General features: G+C 42.6%; 1 protein-coding gene across 1 annotated transcript in view; it reads left to right on the plus strand.

Moving 5' to 3' along the window:
- The first annotated feature begins 699 nt into the window (after positions 1 to 699).
- The window catches only part of LDLRAD3 (low density lipoprotein receptor class A domain containing 3), a 103,480-nt gene continuing 86,537 nt past the window's right edge, over positions 700 to 17,642 (plus strand). The window contains exon 1 of the mRNA XM_066552596.1: positions 700 to 798. Coding sequence (XP_066408693.1) covers positions 765 to 798 — 34 coding nt within the window. The 5' untranslated portion in view covers positions 700 to 764. The remainder of the gene's footprint in view (positions 799 to 17,642) is intronic.

The raw sequence follows: 17,642 nt of genomic DNA on the forward strand, positions 1-17,642 counted from the left end.
CAGCCAGCCAGTAACAGGATGAGAGGACATAGTCTTAAACTGAGTCAGGAGAGGTTTAGGTTGGATAGTAGGAGGAATTTCCTCACAGAAAGGGTGATTAGATATTGAAATGAACTGCTTGGGGAGGTGCTGGAGTTACTGTCCCCGGAAGTGTTTAAGAAAAGACTGTACATGGCACTCAGTGCCAAGGTCTAGTTGACAAGGTGGTGTTTGGTCATAAATTGGAGTTGATGATCTCAGAAGTGATTCTGACTGGCTATGGAAATACCTTGTCTTCTAGTTAGGGAATGAAGTTTAGAGGAGCATGCATCAGAAGATGTAAGGGGAGGCTTTTTGAAAGCAATATACCCCTTGGTCGTTGCAGAAGTGTTGAGCGAGCCCGTATGCCCCTGCATGTCCGCAGGGGTGCAGCTCCGACCCAAACTCTTCCAGGTGTAACTAAGGGTTCCCGTCCGCCGCTGCACGGCAAGCGCAGACTTTGTTGTAAGACACGCCAATGCCACCGCAACCCGGCCGTCAAAGCTGGCCGGGGGGGTCTGATGGGTAGCAGAGGTGAGGAAGATGAGGCGGCCCTTCAGCCGTGCGGGCCGGGCGGCGGCAGCCGCGGGTGGGCACGGCCGCCCAGCGGGGCGGGGCGGCGGCGGCGGTGCCACCCCCGGGCCCTCCCCCGGGCCGGCCCCCGCACCGCCGCTCCCCGCCGCAGGCTCCGTCGGGCCGGACTGGCGGAGCAGCCCCGAAGTTTGCGGGGCGGCCGGCGCGGGGCCATGTGGCTGCTGTGGCTGCTGCTGGGCTCGGCGGGTGAGTGCGGGCGGGGGCGGTGCCCCGGGGCGCTGCCCGGCAGCGAGGGGGCGGCTCCGCTCGGCGGGGGAGGGCGCCGGGGCCTCCTCGCCACCCCCGCCTCCCGGGGCGGCTCGTGGCGGGCCGGGGGCGCCGCCGGCCGTCCCTCACCGGGCTGCTCTCGCCGCGCTCCCCTCCCTTTCCGGCCGGGCCGGGATGCCCACGGCGCGGGTGCGGCGTGTGCGTTTCGGCCCCTCCGCTCCTCGGGGCGTGCTCGGGGTGGTCCCGGCCCCAGCGGGGGTGAGCGGGGCTGGCGTGGGGCGAGGCGCATGGAGCGGGGCGCATGGAGCGGGCAGCGGGGCCGAACCGGGCGTCGAAGTCTCCGCCGGGCCGAAGGGTCGCGGCTCCGCTGGTACATCCCAGGGCGGCCCCCCTTCTCCTTTGCGAGGCCGCCTCGGGGCCCGGGAGGCCGTGACCGGTGCGGGCGACCCTGTGGCGGTGGGCCCGTGGCGGGATACGGCCAAGTGAAGCGCTCGGGTCCTGCCTGGCTTTGCTTGGGGTGCGGAAAGGGGGTTTCATACTTATTGCTCATATTCGTCTATATAGAAACTCTTTCTCCCCGCCACGGTCGGCATATGCCTGTCAAAATTGGCGAGTTGGTGATGTTTTGTGCAGCTTTGCTGCAGGTGTGAATTATTTCTGCAACATGATCTTAGCGGGCACTTTTCCAGACAGTGTAAGTAGCCTGGCTGCATGCTGCTGTGTCTGTTTCCGAATCACGCCTTGGCGATGAAGTGATGACACACAGTGTGTAAAACTCAGATTATCAAGCTCAAATTATTTTCTTTTCTTGTCTTTTAAGAGTATTTGTTGTCATGAAGAACTCGTAAGTTTCACAGCCTCTATGGTAAAAGTTCGAGTTTGGTGTAGACGAGTAGGAAGGAGAAGAGTTACAGGACTTGCACTGTTTTGAAATTAGACAACTGCAAACTTTGACTGTGACATTCGTAAGTCTTTGGAGGTTTAGGTGTCTTTGCAAAACTATTTCCGCCGTTCCATTTTTGGAAGACTTCAGATGAAGCTCAGCTTTGTTTACCTGGATTGTGTTGCCTTCTTCCTTATTAATTTCCATTCTACTACTGCCAAAATTCCATCTAATTATTCACAGCAAGTTATATGTTTCCATGTGTTGAATATATTTTCTTGTAATACCACCCTTATATTAACACGGAGGGATCCCATCTACAAGATACTGATCTTTGCATCTGAAGGTTTCCCAGCCACCCACACCCCATATTCCTGCTCCGCCTTGGCTTGGGGGCAGTGACAAAGACCTGTTTCTTGTGTGGAAGTTGGTACTTCAGCTTTTTGACTACTGGCTGTGGTTCTTGCACAACATTCTTGCAGTTACTTAACCAGAGACTCTGGCTTACTTTGGGGCAGATTCAAAGAAATTTCTGAAACTTCTTTTTTTCATGTGTTCTGTTTTTCTTTTGAAAAATAAAGTAGGGGGTCTTCAGGGATTTGTTTTTTAGATGTTGCTTCCTCTGTATATTTTGGCACCTCTGCAAGCTTCCCACAGGGAGCATAAGTTTGTCTTTGCCTGGCCTTCACTCTGGTTTGAATTTTACTTCTGGTAACTCCTGATATAAAATATAAATACTTCTTTTCCTATTGAATCTTTTTTGGGTACAGATGGGAAACCTTGCAACCCTAGGGATGAATTTCAGCTAACAGAAGATAAACAGAGTATAGTGTCCCTGTCTAAACAGTTCTGCTAGCGTGCAAGCGTGCAGAAGTAACTGTTGACTTGCGTTGGCAGTGAACCTTTGCAAGGCAAAGTTGATCTTTTATTTTTGTCTTTATTCATAATATTGTAGTTGTGTCAAATAGTGCTTTTCATCCTGAAAGAGCCTATCTGCATGGGAAAGGTTTTACTTTGTTATGATATTTGAGTTTGAACTTACACCAGGCTGTTAATTTCAGTTGGTAACTAACTGGTAATTGATCAGAAAGAGGCTATGGATCTGAAGTTTCAGCCTCTGTTCCCTGCACAGGAGCTTCCTGGTTACCTTCCTTTCTTCTTCTAGTCCCCATCTCATTTCAAGTCTCATCAAGCTCTTGGGCAGCTCACACACCATGCACCCAGTTTCTTTCATCTCTCGTGCTCTTGCCAGTATAAGCAGGTCAGGCTCAGCTCGGATCCCCTCCTGCTGCCCTGTACATGTCATAGTGTGACCCAGTTTCCAGCACTTTTCTTTGGCTCAGTGTCAGCCCAGGAGTTCCTGGATGTAGGTTAGGTCCTGCAAGGATTCCTGTTTCCAGCTCAGTCTGTAACAACATTATCAAGTTAAGTTAATATAGAAGAAGGTCTGTTAGTTAGAAAACAGACGTCTATGTTTATCTTCTACTGCTTGTATGAAGTAATGGAAGCTGATCTACACACAGTTACAGTGAGTTTTGGAAAGGATTGTTTCAGTGAATTGCAAGTACACTACAGCTGAAAAACCAATAAAATGTAAACAATCCCTAACAGAAAAATGAGTTCTGTAATCCTGACTGCCACTGTACTGTGTATCCAAGACATTTTTTTATTAAAAAAACCTAAATCCTACTGAACATGTTTTGAACATAGATTTATGTATTTTTTTTCTTCAACCTGTATATCATCCATTAAGAAGAGAAATGATGGCAGGAGTCACAAACATTCAGGTAAATTAACTGCTTTTACAAAGTGAGCAAAAAGGGACGCTGTTTTTTCTGACAATTACAGACCTTTCTGTTTTAACTGAAGAAGGTTTTACAATGTTAGTCTTTGAATGGAGAATCAAAATGCAATGCACAGCTGGGATTTCTAAGTATCATCCCCAGGTGTCACAGTTCAATATAAGGGCCTTTCTGATACATTAGTCAAATATATAATGTAGATATTATGCCTCTTAAAATATACTCAGCTTGCTCTGTATTAAGGGGAAGCTTCTGTGTCTTATTCCCTCCAGTATTTTGGTCTAAGATTGTTAGAACCAGGACCCATTCCACAGACAGCATAAACATGAAGGGCCACACGTGTGCTTTCATTACATTTTCCAACTTCACCTCAAAATCTTGCAAAAAACCCAGAACATCCCTAAAATCAAGGAGGGGTAGGAGCTATTTGATGAGTCATGTTACCACATTAGTCTGCATTGTGTAATATCTGCGAACTTAAAACTTCCACATGGTGTTAAGGAGATAGCCATTATTTCCTTAACTGAGTCTTCATTTGCACTGACATTCAGAGGTATTGCTAATAGAATTACTTTGCTGAAAACCTTGTGTACTGCATGGCAGGAGTAATCAGCAGTGCTGAGTAGTGGTCTCCACTGTTAGATAAGCAGAGAGAAAAAAGCCACTCTCTACTTGAAGACTCATGTCTGTATTGTATATTCAGTAGGTCTGTTCTGTGTTTTTCAGGCAGTCCTCTTAAAAACTCTTAACTGAGTCTAGTGCTTCATAACCAGTGTTTGTCTTTCTTGGTACATAAGCCAGTGAGCATGGGTGGCACATCAGTGTGGGAGGGATGGAGATAGATTCCTGGAGTGGGTAAGTCAAGAAACTTCCAGCTTGGGACAGTAATAAACGACAAGCACTGGATATTTGCTGAGGATGTGAGTCTGCCAGTGGTCATAATGAGAGCAGCCAGGGGTACTCACTCCAATGCAAAGCTCCCCAGCCATGCTGAGGAGAGCCATGCTCCCCCATGCTATGGGATTTGTCACAGGAGCCTGTGCCCACACACGAGTTGTCTTGAATGAGTTTCTGGTTATTCAGTGTTTGATGTTTGAGGCTGTTGTCAGACTTTACTCTTGCAAGTACATTTTTTGTGCAGGGAGTGAAATAAGCAGAGGATGATTTGGGGGAGGTGTGTCCTTGGCTAGATTTAAACAGATTTCTCTTACTCACTGAATGTGGGGAGTTGCAGGGCCCAGGAGCTTCCAGCCATCCCATCTCGCCTGGCATAATTGCTGCAAAGAGTCTGCAGTTGCCAGGCTGAGAGGGAGGAAGCATGACTGCAATGTTGTACTCGCATGTTGTGATAGGCAGTGGAGATTGTTACAAAGAAAATAGATAGTAAAAATGCACCTTTTGTACAAATGTGGAATAAATTGTTACAAGCATGCAGTCAGTCTGTAGTGCTTGATACACTGAGACCAGCAAGCTCCATACCTCTTTAGAGGAAAAAAAAGTTTCTTGGTGATACTATAATGTTTTTATTGTGACAATAGGAACCTGCATCCTGCTTTCATTCTTATCCTGATTATCTACTGGGTGAGGAATAAAATGGCTCCCTTTGCTGTAAATCTGGTAGACTGTTACAGGGTTATGTTGATTTGTTAAGTAGCAGTGATTAATTTGAGCTGAGATTCAAGCATCTCTGTGTTTCAGGGCAATGTGGGAAGGCCTAATTAAAAATTAATTTGTCACCTGGAGAAAGAATTAGTTTTGGTTTTTGTTTGTGTTATTTATGTTTTTAAAATTTTAATTTATTTCTCCAAACTGGTACATTTTACCAGAGTAGTGTCTGTCATATATCCTGTTCTGTGGTTACTCTCTCTGTCCGTGTGAGCAGAAATGCAATAATGGAGTAGGCCTGAAAAATGTGTAGTGTGAGAACTGCTGTGATGGTAGCAGTGCTCTCCATTTCAGTGTCTTGTCTGTTGTAGAAGCTGATGAGTTTTATGAATTGCTAGAAAGCCTGGAAGGCTGTTCAGTTGTCCTGCTTGCTGCAGACTGGAGCTGTGGATATTCTACCTTTGGTACAAGGCACTCTGCGATAGCTATTTCAACTGACATTTTCAGGGTCTGAAAAGATTTGAAAACAGCTTCATTATCAGCTGGCAGGTTTCGAAGATGAGGAAGGAGAAACATCTTGGGTCTCAATAGTTGGGTTTTGGCATTTTTGTCTTTTCAATTATTAAAATAACTCTTCTGTCCTGGCAGGACCTCATAATGGGCTATATCTAAGATGCAGAATGGAATATTTCAAGTGAAAACAGTTTTCATTATGTATTTTAAGGTAGCTCTCAAGTGAAACATAGAATGACAGATTGCCCTTTGCTTGAAATGTAAATAGATCATGGCTGGAGGTAATTGTATAGTCGGCCATTAGGATAATCAGTTTATCATACATTTATTGACTGCTATAGAATTTTTGAGGAGCAGCTCATGTATATTAAGAAACAAAAAAACCCAAACCAATAACAAAATTGAAAATAACAAACAGCTTAAGAAAAACTAGCAAACAAAACACCATGGCAGAAAGCATTTGTCTAAATTAGTTACCTCTGATAGTGAAACTTTTGATTTATATGATCAATGGGGTTTTGCATTTGCCAGGACTGTGTGTGTGTCCAGATTATTTGACATCTAGAAGCTTGTAAGCTGCGGTAACTTGATCAGATGTTTAGTTTCTTTCATGCAGCCTCTTGTGCTAGTGAAACTGTCAGACTAAAAGGCATTTTAGGCCAACCTCACCTTGCATGCAGTGTTGTCTATCAGGACAGAAAAATCCTTTTAGGAGAGAAGATGGTGTAATAGTAGCTGGCTTGGTGTGTGGGTGTGTTTTAACTTGCACATGGGAAATGCTGAGGCAGTGAAATTTCTAAATGAAGCCGTTGGTGTCTTGTTCTTGTTGCTTATACAGATCCCCACTTACCCACTTCTTGGTTGTAAAGGAACTTGTGGAATCACATATTTATTTTAGTTGCAGCTTATACAAATGTGTATTCTTTGGAAGTTGGAGAGAAATAATAGATAGCTCCTGTTAGTGTGAGAAATGTGTTGAAGGACTGGGGAATCATATGGGTGGATAATCAAAAGGCTCCAGATGAACAAAATGAAAATGGAAGCAATTTGGGGGATGGGGTGGAGTGGCTGCTGGTAATTTTTTCCTCTGTGTTTCTTAAGCCTTCTTCCAGCCATGGGCTGGACAGCTGTGAACTTGTCACAATTAAAACATATCAAGCAAAGCTGCTCTTTGTCAATGTGTAAATGGTTGAGTAAGTTTCTGTGTCACATGTCAGAGTGAACAGGGAGCTGAGGTAATGAATGGAAGGTGATGTGGCTGTGAAACTGCTAAAATATGGGATCATTTAGGATTGGGAGCTAATGAACTCCAAGGTCCTGATACTATGTCTTCTTAGCCAAAAGATTTCTATTTTAAAATGGCTTTGGTATCTCTCAAGTAGCCTGTGAGACTTAACTTATTAAAGATTGGAAAGTCTATAAGTTGAATATGGTTGAAATAAGCTGTTGTGTTATAAAATAGCCTGTTTCAATAGGGGCAAAAATATAATTTTTCAAGTTGTAGTGCTATTTTTATTCTTTAATAGAGATTCTGATTAGTTTTTTTCCTTTTAAATTAAATGAGAAAGCCCTAAGTACTGCACCTTGCTCTGGGTCTCTGGTGTTGCGTTGTTATCTTTCATCTGCTTAGACAGATTCTGGATGGCTCCTAGGGAATGTGGTCAGGAAGATTCCTGGTTCAAGATTCTCTTATTGAAAATTTTAGATGGAAATCACATGAGGTATCCTGTGTTGGTCTATTTTGAAACTGTTGGGTTTGTTGGATGAAAAGTTCGATTTTAGGTAACATTTTCCTGTGAGGCCCTATCTCTGTTTTCATAAAATGTAATAATGTTACTGCAGCAAGTAGGTTGTGGTTCCATTAAAAATTAAGATGTGAATTCTGGCTATTAAGTATTTGTGTTCAGATTCCATCATTCCTTGGAGTAATTTCTCTTGCTTTATGTATTTTAGATGAATTTATCACTTCAATTGTTAATGAGTGAGATGATGCTTATCGCTCCAGACAGAACACCATCGCCAGCCATGTGTATATGTGTCAACTGAAGAGTTGTATTCTTCTGGGCAAAGCTATTCACCATCTTACTGCTGCAGGATCTATATAGGGGGATAGAATATAAGAAAATAAAGGTAGTGTAGAAAGTAATCTTACCCCTAAGGGGTTGTAACTGGGCCAATTAGCAAAGATCAGGAGCAGGCCTGACTTTAACAGGCCACAGCTGTAACCAGTGAGAAAAAGAGTGCTATAAGAGAGTGGGGTGGCTGGGTGAGAGGGGAACTGGAGTCAGTTGGCTGCTTTGTGAAGAAGAGTCAGTGCTCTGAGGAGCTGCCCACGAGAAGCACCAAGAAGGTATGAAACTTTTGGGATAAGAAGACAACAGTATGGAGCCCCTGCAATGAGATGACAACAGATCTATTCCAGGTTGTGTTACTAATCAGGGTATGACTTTGGGCAAGATTTAATTCTTTCCTCACTGTATTCCCTCCTCTTTTATTTGTCTAATTTTTTTTTTTTGACACCAGCTTTCTTACCATCTTTCTCTGATGCTGTTAGTGCTACCCTAGTTTTAGTCAAGAGCTATGTGCCACAAATATCAGGCATATGTTTTTACAGTTCAAAATAGTGGGTTTGGCGTTTAAGAGATGTTCTGCTTTGCCTGGTACGGATTTGATGTGAGGTAAGTAGATTTTTCTTGATATGATAATTTTTAGTCAAATATTCCTGGTTTTTTCCCTTTCTTTTTTGTTGTTAGTGTAAAGGCATTAAGATTCCTCAAACATAGGAGTGTTAGGTGTACAAAGATGTGAAGCATGATAGAGACACACAAATTGATGTACTTATGAAAATCCATGTATTTGTCAAGTTGCACTTTCTCTCCCTTTTGTAAGGCAGGGCAGGAGCTGACAAGTTGAAGTACTGTTGCTTGTCTGGGGTGCTCTGCACAGGGAACCCGTGGTTCAGGACCATGTCAAACCTGCAAAATAGTGGCTGCTTGATGGGGAATGCAGTTACTGCTCACACATGGCTACAGAAGGGAATGCTTGAGCTTGCACTTTTGAGTTTCAAGGCTGCTAATTCAGTCTCAGTGCTGGTATTCTGCTGCTGTCTCCCAATGCAAGAAGTTATGTTAAGGGCTATTAAATGTTTCTGCTTCTCTTTGTATAAGCTTAGCTAAAATTCTGCAGCTAAAGATAGCCAGTATTTCTCGGATTTTGAATCCCTTTCTTGTCAGATTCAAACTCCTTTCTTTTTCTTTCTTTGCCTGCATCCTTGATCTGTTGTTGTGAAGCTGCATGCTGATGACTTAGGCTTTACATGCTTCTTTTCATAGATGATTTGTGCCACTTCCTTCCTCCTCTCAGTATCCTTTCCTCTTTTTTTCCTTTGTGCCTCATGACCTCACCAAATTGTACCCATTGAAGCATAGAGCTAGCCATGGATTTCCTCATCATGCCTCCGTACTTAAAAAGAAAGAGACTGTTATGTATACTTACTATATCTATGCCAAACTTGAAGGTAGGTATTGTCATTTTTCCATTGCCTCTATCTATTGCAGATGTTCTGCTTCACTCTACCACCAGTGCTGGGCTTGCTTTTCTTCTCCCTGTCCATTGCTTAGCTATGCTGTTTGCTAAGGCTCAGCTTTAGGCTGTGTAGGACTTTGCTGCTGTGTTTGAGAGGTGGAGTTTAGTAAGAGCAGACTACTTGGGACTTGGTCTTACTCAGTTTCTGGTACAATTTATAAGTGAATTGTGCATCTTAAGCAAATGAGCCATTTCTCAGGGATCATTTATGAAGAACAGGTAATGTTCACAATGCAAGACATGTTTTATAAATTGCTAAATCATTAGTGAATGCATTGTTAAATATGTGCAGTCATAGACTAGTTAGAGAGTTAAATATGTAGAGTTGCTTCACCTGCCAAAGCACATCAGTTCTTCATAAACACATAATTGGTAGAGTCAGCATGTGTGACCTTCAAAGGAAACACACTGCAATCAATGAGTTTCAATGGCCAAATAAGTCCTGTTAGGCAGCCTCCTGCCAGTGACACAAGTTGCTGTTGTGGCTGTGTCCAAAACAGTGAAATCTTAAAAGCTGAGTGGAACTGCACACTCCTAAACTGAATATATGGTTATATGAAACCTGATGTGCATGGTTTTTGTCCTGAGGAGAATGGCTGTACACCAAAAGAGTTTGAGGCTCTGATGGTGATCTTGGATGGGTGATCTTGAAGATGCCAAACTGAATCTTCCATGATCTGATCCAACAGTAAGAAATGTCTTCTCAAGGCCTTGGCATCATGTAAAATCTGAACATCTTTGCTTGTTTGTGTAACTGGAAAGGCACAGTACAGATGCTGAGATCGAGATCTGCTCAGTCTGGTAGAAAGCAACCTGCGCTTGTGAAATCCTGGAGTCTGGAAGAACTTACTGCTCAATTACTTCTAAAAGACCAAGTCCTTAAACTAAGTAGGCATAATTCAGAATTGGCTAAGGAAGAACAGCAGTGTTTGTGGTGATTGCTGTCTTTCAAACTCAAAAAAGGCTTCTTTTTCCTTTAAGCAAGTTTTTAAAAGGTAAAAAGAAGGTGGAGAGGGAGGAAAACAATCCATATGGCTGATGTTCAGTACCTGCTTGTGAGTGAAATGAAAGCATAAATGGAGTTACAGGTAGAATTGTGAAAAAAAACAATCCAAAACACTGTGAACTTTTAAATGAGCAGATCATTCATTTTACTGTGTAACCAGGGTTCTAGGTGTTAAACTTGACATTAATTGAATCGAGTCCTGTTGGAATTCCGATTTATGTTCTCTAAGAAGTGTTTGGTAGCCGTGTCTTAAAAGGTGAGATCTACATACTCTTTTTAGGCATTTTCAGTCTTATGAATATACTGGCTTTGAATATCAGCAAGTGTGGAGGGAAGAGAAAAGTACATCCCTGTAATATTTTTCAGCTTACACATTCTTAATCCAACCACAAGCATTTGTCCTCAGATGGAAGACTTCCCTCTGTTATCTGCAAGCAGTATTTAAATTTCACGAACCTCTTCTTTTTATCTACTCTGAAAATGGAACTACCATGTGCAGTATACAAATTAAGAATCTACTTCTGTCCAAAGATCAAAGTGGTCTGTCTAGAACATTAGCAGAGTACTTGGAAGACAAAAAAGACATTGATAGTAGAGTTCCTAAGAGTATTTTTGAACAATAGGAGTTGGCAGTACCAGTTGTACCCTGAAAATCTTCCATGAGGAATGTGAGCTTCAAAATTGCAAGTTTGAAGTAGAGTGTTGTCAGATTTTTTTCCCTTATAGGGATTTCTGTCAGTTTCATGTTTTTTGAAATGTTTTTCATTGCAACCTTTCTTTTCAAAAAGAGAGTCCAGAATAGCAGTGACCTTATTTTGTACTTGAATTATATGTCCATTAAGGTTAAGAGCACAATAGCCATTTTTCTTCTTCAAGTTTTCATAAAATGAGAGACAAAATGTTTTTCAGTGTAATTTCCTATTTGCACCGAGATTTCAAGTGATTGAAATGCCTGCCCTTTTCAATAACTGAGGTATTAGACATTTCATGGAATACTCCTGATTCAGAGATCCTGCACGTAGGCTTTTTAGAGGTAGCATGTAAGAGTGTGTGTCTCTTAGTTACATCAACAAAGTCCACCCAAAAGTGGTGGGTACTTGATAACAAACTTGCTTGGTTTGCACAGCCCTACCTTTTCATCAGTCTCACGTTTTTCAATATAGTACAGAAAGGGTTTGCCATTCTTATGCAAAATTGTGCATATTAGTTACACAGGAAAGGCCCAGTGTCTCTTCCTGCTGTGGCTTTGGTAATGTTCAGGCTTTCAAAGCTAAGGGCTCTTTACTTATTAATGGTTTCTACATGAGATAGACTTCAGCGTCTAATCAGATTGAATATCCTTAAAATTGCTAATGGGATCCTTGAAAATCTGCCAATGGACTATATAGGTTTTCTGATGAATTGTTTTAATTGAGCTCTGCCTTGCTATTTGGTTAACAGTCTTCAGGGTAGCCTCAGGCTGCTTACTTTCCAATTTCCTTGTGTTATCTGTAGATAAATGTCCACCTCATTGGAGCTTAATGGCCAATTAGCTGAGTCAAATAAAATCTGGAAACACAAGAAACAGTGCTGATCATTGGCAGGATATTCATGTCCTAACTGAGGTTGAATCCAGAGTTGCTGACCTGCTGACTGCCACTGCTCCTTGTGAGTAGTCTCATGGGGAAACTGTTCGGCCATGGTTTAGCTATTTTTTCCCTGCAGTGTTGGTACTTTGTTTTCTCATCAGTAGTTGTAAAATTAGGCAGATTTCTATTGTGAGCAAACTTTCCAGTTGAAGAAGCAATCAGTGTAACTTCCTTTGGGCCTGTATCGAAGAGACCTCTGTAAGGCCCATTAGATCTGTTAAAATTAGGCCCACAATCATGGACTCACCAAAGCCTTCCAAGACTGACTCCAGCCTTTGACTGAACACCGCCATGTTTACTAAACCGTAGCACTAAGTGTCGTGTCCAGTTGCTTCTTGAACACTTCCAGGGGTGGTGACTCCGCCATCTCCCTGGGCATCCCGTTCCAGTGCTCACCCTTTCAGTGAAAAAATTCTTCCTAATGTCCAACCTGAACCTCCCCTGGTGCAGCTTGAGGCTGTCTTCTTGTCCTGTTGTTGGTTGCCTGGGAGAAGAGGCCAAACCCCACCTGGCTACAACCTCTTTTTGGGCATTTGTAGAGAGTGATAAGGTCCCCCGAGCCTCCTTTTCTCTAGGCTGAACAACACCAGCTCCCTCAGGACCCATACTTCACCTTGTTGAGCCTCATACAGCTGGCTTTGGCACATTGATCCAGCCTGCCCAGCAGATCAGCACTCCTGCCCAACTTAGCACTGTCTGCAAACTGGCTGACAGGATGCTTGCTCCTCTCATTCAATTTAATACCTCATTAATAGAGGTATTAAACAGGACTGGACCCAACACTGAGCTCTGCGGAACACCACTTATGAGTGGCCACCATCTGGATGTACATTCCCCAGTGGACCTGGCTATCCAGCCAGTTTTTAAGCCAGTAAAGAGTGCGTGATTTAGACTTCTAAAATATCAGGTGGTTATCTCCATTTTGTAAAGGAAGCATGTCTGATATGGGATGTCTCAAAGGAACAGTGACATTGAGGAAATAGAATGATCTTTGCGCCTTTGCCAGTCTGGCCCTTGAAGATGGAATAAATTGAGTGTTTGCAAACACAAGCCTTCCAAGCTACTTTGCACATTCCTGTAAGAAAACTAACTTGGCACGGATTTAGTTCCTGTTCCAGCTTTGTTTGCTTTGGTTTAGAAGGACTATGTTGGCCTGTTGTGTTGGAAAAAATGTGTTACTGAAATGCTATAGTAAATGTTTTGGTTAGAGAACCGTTTGAGTGATCTCAACTGTCAAAATTAAACCCTAGGTGTAAGCAGCTATACTAAGAGCTAGTCATTGCATGTTTCCAGGGTGGAGTGATTTTTTGGATACTTTGAAACATACAGATTTATAATCTGTTTTCAAACAAGCTTCCCAAGTTGTTCCCTTTTCCCACTAATCTCATCCCAACATTAAACAAAGTAAAGAGTATGTGCAAAAGGAAAACAGAAATTGAACCATAGCAGGTGTTCTTGTTCGACCCGTAAGTGTAAATAAGAGGGCAGTTAATTTCTGTATCTAAAATGGTTTGAGTTTCTTAGGTCTAGGGGATCACTTATCTCTAGAGTTACTATGTGAACTGAGTCTAGTTGGTAGTTGAAGCTGCAATTTCCCAAACTCCTTCCTGCTTATCTGTTACAGAGTGGTCCTACCTATTTTAGTCAGAATCTGTGCATCAGCTGCATTCCTGCATAACTCAAAGATTTTTGGCTATAAAAATATAAAAATGCCTGTTTACTGTTGAGGAGTAAATGGAGTTTGCAGACAACACCAGGCTGGGTGGGAATGTTGATCTACTGGAGGGTCGGAAGGCTCTGCAGAGGGATCTGGGTGGGCTGGATCAATGGGACGAAGCCAATTGTGTGGAAGTTCATCAAGGCAAGGTGCTGAGTCCTGAGGCACTTGGATCGCAGCAACCCCGTGCAATACTGTAGGCTTGGGGGAAAGATGTCCTGTGGAAAAGGAGCTGGTGGGGGCGCTGGTTGACAGCAGCTGAACGTGAGAAGGCCACTGGCATCCTGGCCTGAGTCAGTGTGGCTTGCAGGACCAGAGCCGTGATTGTCCCCTGTACTCTGCACAGGTGAGGCCACGCCTTGAATCCTGTGTTCAGGTTTGGGCCCCTCACTGCAAGAAAGACATTGAAGTAGTGGAATGAGTCCAGAGTAGGGCAATGGAGCTGGTGAAGGGTCTGGAGCACAAGTCTTGTGAGGAACAGCTGAAGGAGCTGGGGTTGTTTAACCTGCAGAAAAGGAGGCTTTTCTGGGGGGAAATCTTACTGCTCTCTACAACACCCTGAAAGAACACTGTAGTGAGCTGAGGTAGACAGAGTTACAAGCAATAAGACAAGAGGAAACAGCCTGAAGTTGTGCCAGGGCAAATTTATATTGGGAATAAGGAAAAAATTCTTCACTGAAGGGGTGATCAGGCATTGGAACAGATTGCCCAGCAAATGGTGAAATTGCAGTCCCTAGAAGTGTTCAAAAAACATGTAGATGTGGTCCTTAGAGATATGATGTGGTAGTGAACTTGTCAGTGCTGGGTTAATGCTTGGACTCGGTGATTATTGAGGCCTTTTCCTTTCTTAATGATTATATGATGCACAGATGGGCTTTAATATTAATAGTTTGCAATTTTTTATAATATTTCTTTAAAAACAGTTTATATATTTGGCAGACAACTGATCAGTATATATCTCCAGGTACTCATCTTCTCAGCATCCAAGCAGGGTGGAAACATAAATTATGGATGCTGGCAGTATTCCCATGGGATAGGAGAGCATTAGTAGTCATTAACAGATAAGGAAAACTGAAGCCAAGAAAAGCAGAATAATATGATCATGTAAGACATCTGTGGCAGGGCTGAACCCTATCTCTGGTCATCTAAAATTCCACACAGAAAGCTGCCCTTCCCTGAAAGACATCCTGTCTGCAAGGCTGGACTACATGGCAGGTACTGACATTCATCTTCCTCCTCCTGAAGCTTATGTCACCAGCATTCCTGTCAGAGACCTGACTACAAGTCAGCACACTCGCATGGGTGTAACCATTGTGGTGTTTGAAGGGATGTCATGGTGTTTCACACCAGCTGGATGATGTACGGCTGCTAATTTGTAAAGCTGCATCTGTGTCTGCCTCAGCTCTAGCAGCTGCTGTTGAGGGTGAAAGCTGTACAAGTGTGAGAGACTTACCTTTAAGTGCATGTAGACATTAGCCTGTCTGCTTGCTAAGTCTGATGAAAAATTGTGAAGGGGCAGGATAGATAATGTGCAGTGAATGCTCGTATCTTCCTTTGTCTGGTTTTTAATGATATAAATAGATAATGGCAACAGTTGGAAAGCTCAGTTGTGAAGTATGGTAGGAGTAGAGTGAGTTCTCTTTCCTAGATCACTTTTATGTGTTAGTGATAGGAAATGTTCCTGTATGGCATTACTGACAGCCTTGAGTGGCTGGCAAGAGTGTTTTAAATCTGAGACTGAATTCTTGGCTTTCTTCTGAGTTTCTAGTTGAATATATTTGCATTGGCAAAATTAGTTGGCTGACTTAAACACATGTTAAGCACAGACATAAAGTATCTTGAAATAGTAGAGCTTGAATACCTTCTTTGCTTTCTCAAGGGCAAATTCTGCCACTGAACATATGTTGTAGATCACATTTTAAAGTGGTTTTTCCCTGGCTCCAATATTGCTGTCCTTTATTTTGAGCAGCCTTTTTCTCCCCACCTCTGAAATGGTAGTAGGATGTGGTTACTGAAATTATTGAATTCTGTACCTGGAGCATTCACTGTGCCTCTCTGAAGCAGGAGTGTGTTACAAATCAAGGTAGTGTGTGACCATGTACAAACAGAACTGAGATAACGTGCTAGAGATAAGTGATCCTCGGCAAGGCGTAATGTCGCTGGAATTGTTTGCTGTCTGCCTGGCTTTGTGCCATCTGCAAAATGGGGATGGCTCTTACCCACCTCAGTTTCTTTAGTTTCATAAATGCTGGTAAGTGCTCAGTTCCCCAAAGTGAGTGTCATCAATAATTCATTATCACTTAATTGCTGGAGCTGGTTTCCGATTCGATTCCGATTTGCTAAGTAAGACGCTAGGAAGTGGTAGTTGCCACTGTCAGTTCCACTTCTCTGCTTTTCCCAATGTTTTATGAGGTTGTTGTGCACATGACTTTTTCCTTCTCCTCCATGAATGCTTTGCCCTTAAGCCCCAATAAAATTGTAGTAGCTTATGAGAAGAATGGAACAAACAGCATCAGGTGAGATGGTGGATTTCTTTTTGCATCAGCAAAGCAGCAGGTCCAGGAAGGGCTGAAACTCAGGCTAAACTTGGGAGGACTCAGCCCTGCGTGTGTGACACACTATCACTGTTTGTTACTTTTGCTTCTTTCCTTTTTTCAAGTAGGCTACTTCTAGACTGCTGTCTTTTCCTCTTGCTGATGCTCAAAGTGCTTGCTTGTCTCTTAGTTTGTGTGAGAAGGCTGTTTCAGTTGTCCCTTTTATATCCCTACTTTGAATCATATGAGTTATTTCTGATAGTTTTTCATTATAATCAGAATATGTAGGTTGGGAGTGGATAACAGTTGTACATGTTTTGCTTTCTTATGTGAGGAGTCATAGATAAGGATTTGGAGTTGTGCAGGTTCTCCTTCCAGTGTTTCCTGATGTCAAGAAGTTAGTGCCTCCAGTCTCCTAGGGTGGAGCATTGGCAGATTTCATTTTGGATGCTAGAGAGGGGAACTTTAAAATAGATGTCCTGAAAAATATGTGGTGCTTATTTTTATTAGCATAGGTAGTCTCTGTTCTGTGTAAGATGTGAACTAAAATATAAATGAGGAAGCAGGGTAGTATCACGTTCTCTGATATGTAGAAATGAGAGATGGGGAAAAAGTATTAATTTATCTATATAGCTTATCCCCTGGGACACTGCAAGGGTTTTTCATCTACTTTCCTGGATGAAGGTCCAAAGATAAATAGCTGCAACGGGACTTTAATCATATGTTTTCTGATCACTTTCTTAAAATTTGGGACATTGCCTCACCTTGCAAAATCTGAACTGTTTAACACTTGTGCAGGGTTTGGCAGTGCCAAATGTTTTCAAACACTGTGTTGCATCCTAAAAAACAGTGCTCAGTCTGTTGGAGCATGTCTTTCATCCGAGTCTGGTTTGCCAAGGAGGCATTAAAGGGAAATATATGGTTTGTTTTTTGGGGTGGGTTTTTGGGTTTTTTGTATAAACATACATAGCTTCCAGATTGATTCAGTTCTATCTTAAACACGCATGAAGAATGATTTTGTTGCTATTTTTTTACATTCTTGAGAATTTGCATCACATTTCTTTAAAATAACCTCAATGGGTTTGTTTCAGTGCATTAACTTTTTGCCTTCAACTGCTGTGGGAATAAAAATGAATTGACATCTCAGTTCTCAGAGATGAAAGAATATCCTGGTTTGGAAGGAACCCACAAGGATCATCAAGTCCAAATATTGGCCCTGCACAGGACACCTCCTATGCCTGAGAGCATTGTTCAGATGCTTCTTGAACTCTGTGAGGCTTGGAACTGTGACCACTTCCCTGGGGAGCCTCTTCAAGTGCCCAAGCCACCCTTTGTTGGTTTTGTTTTGATGTGTTCTGATGTCTTTAAACTTCATTAAAGGGACTAGGCTAGAAAGAATATCAGTGTCAATCATCTGCTTTGTGTGATTCCTTAAAGACCTACTGCACTCTTGCTTCAGTTTCCGTTTACCAAGCTTCCTTTAAAAAGTGTTGGTTTCAAAATGAAATTTCAAATTATGATATTTCATTTAAATAAGGAAGTTAATCTTT

Source organism: Molothrus aeneus, chromosome 6 (genome assembly GCF_037042795.1).
Source record: "Molothrus aeneus isolate 106 chromosome 6, BPBGC_Maene_1.0, whole genome shotgun sequence".
NCBI classification, from domain to species: domain Eukaryota; kingdom Metazoa; phylum Chordata; class Aves; order Passeriformes; family Icteridae; genus Molothrus; species Molothrus aeneus.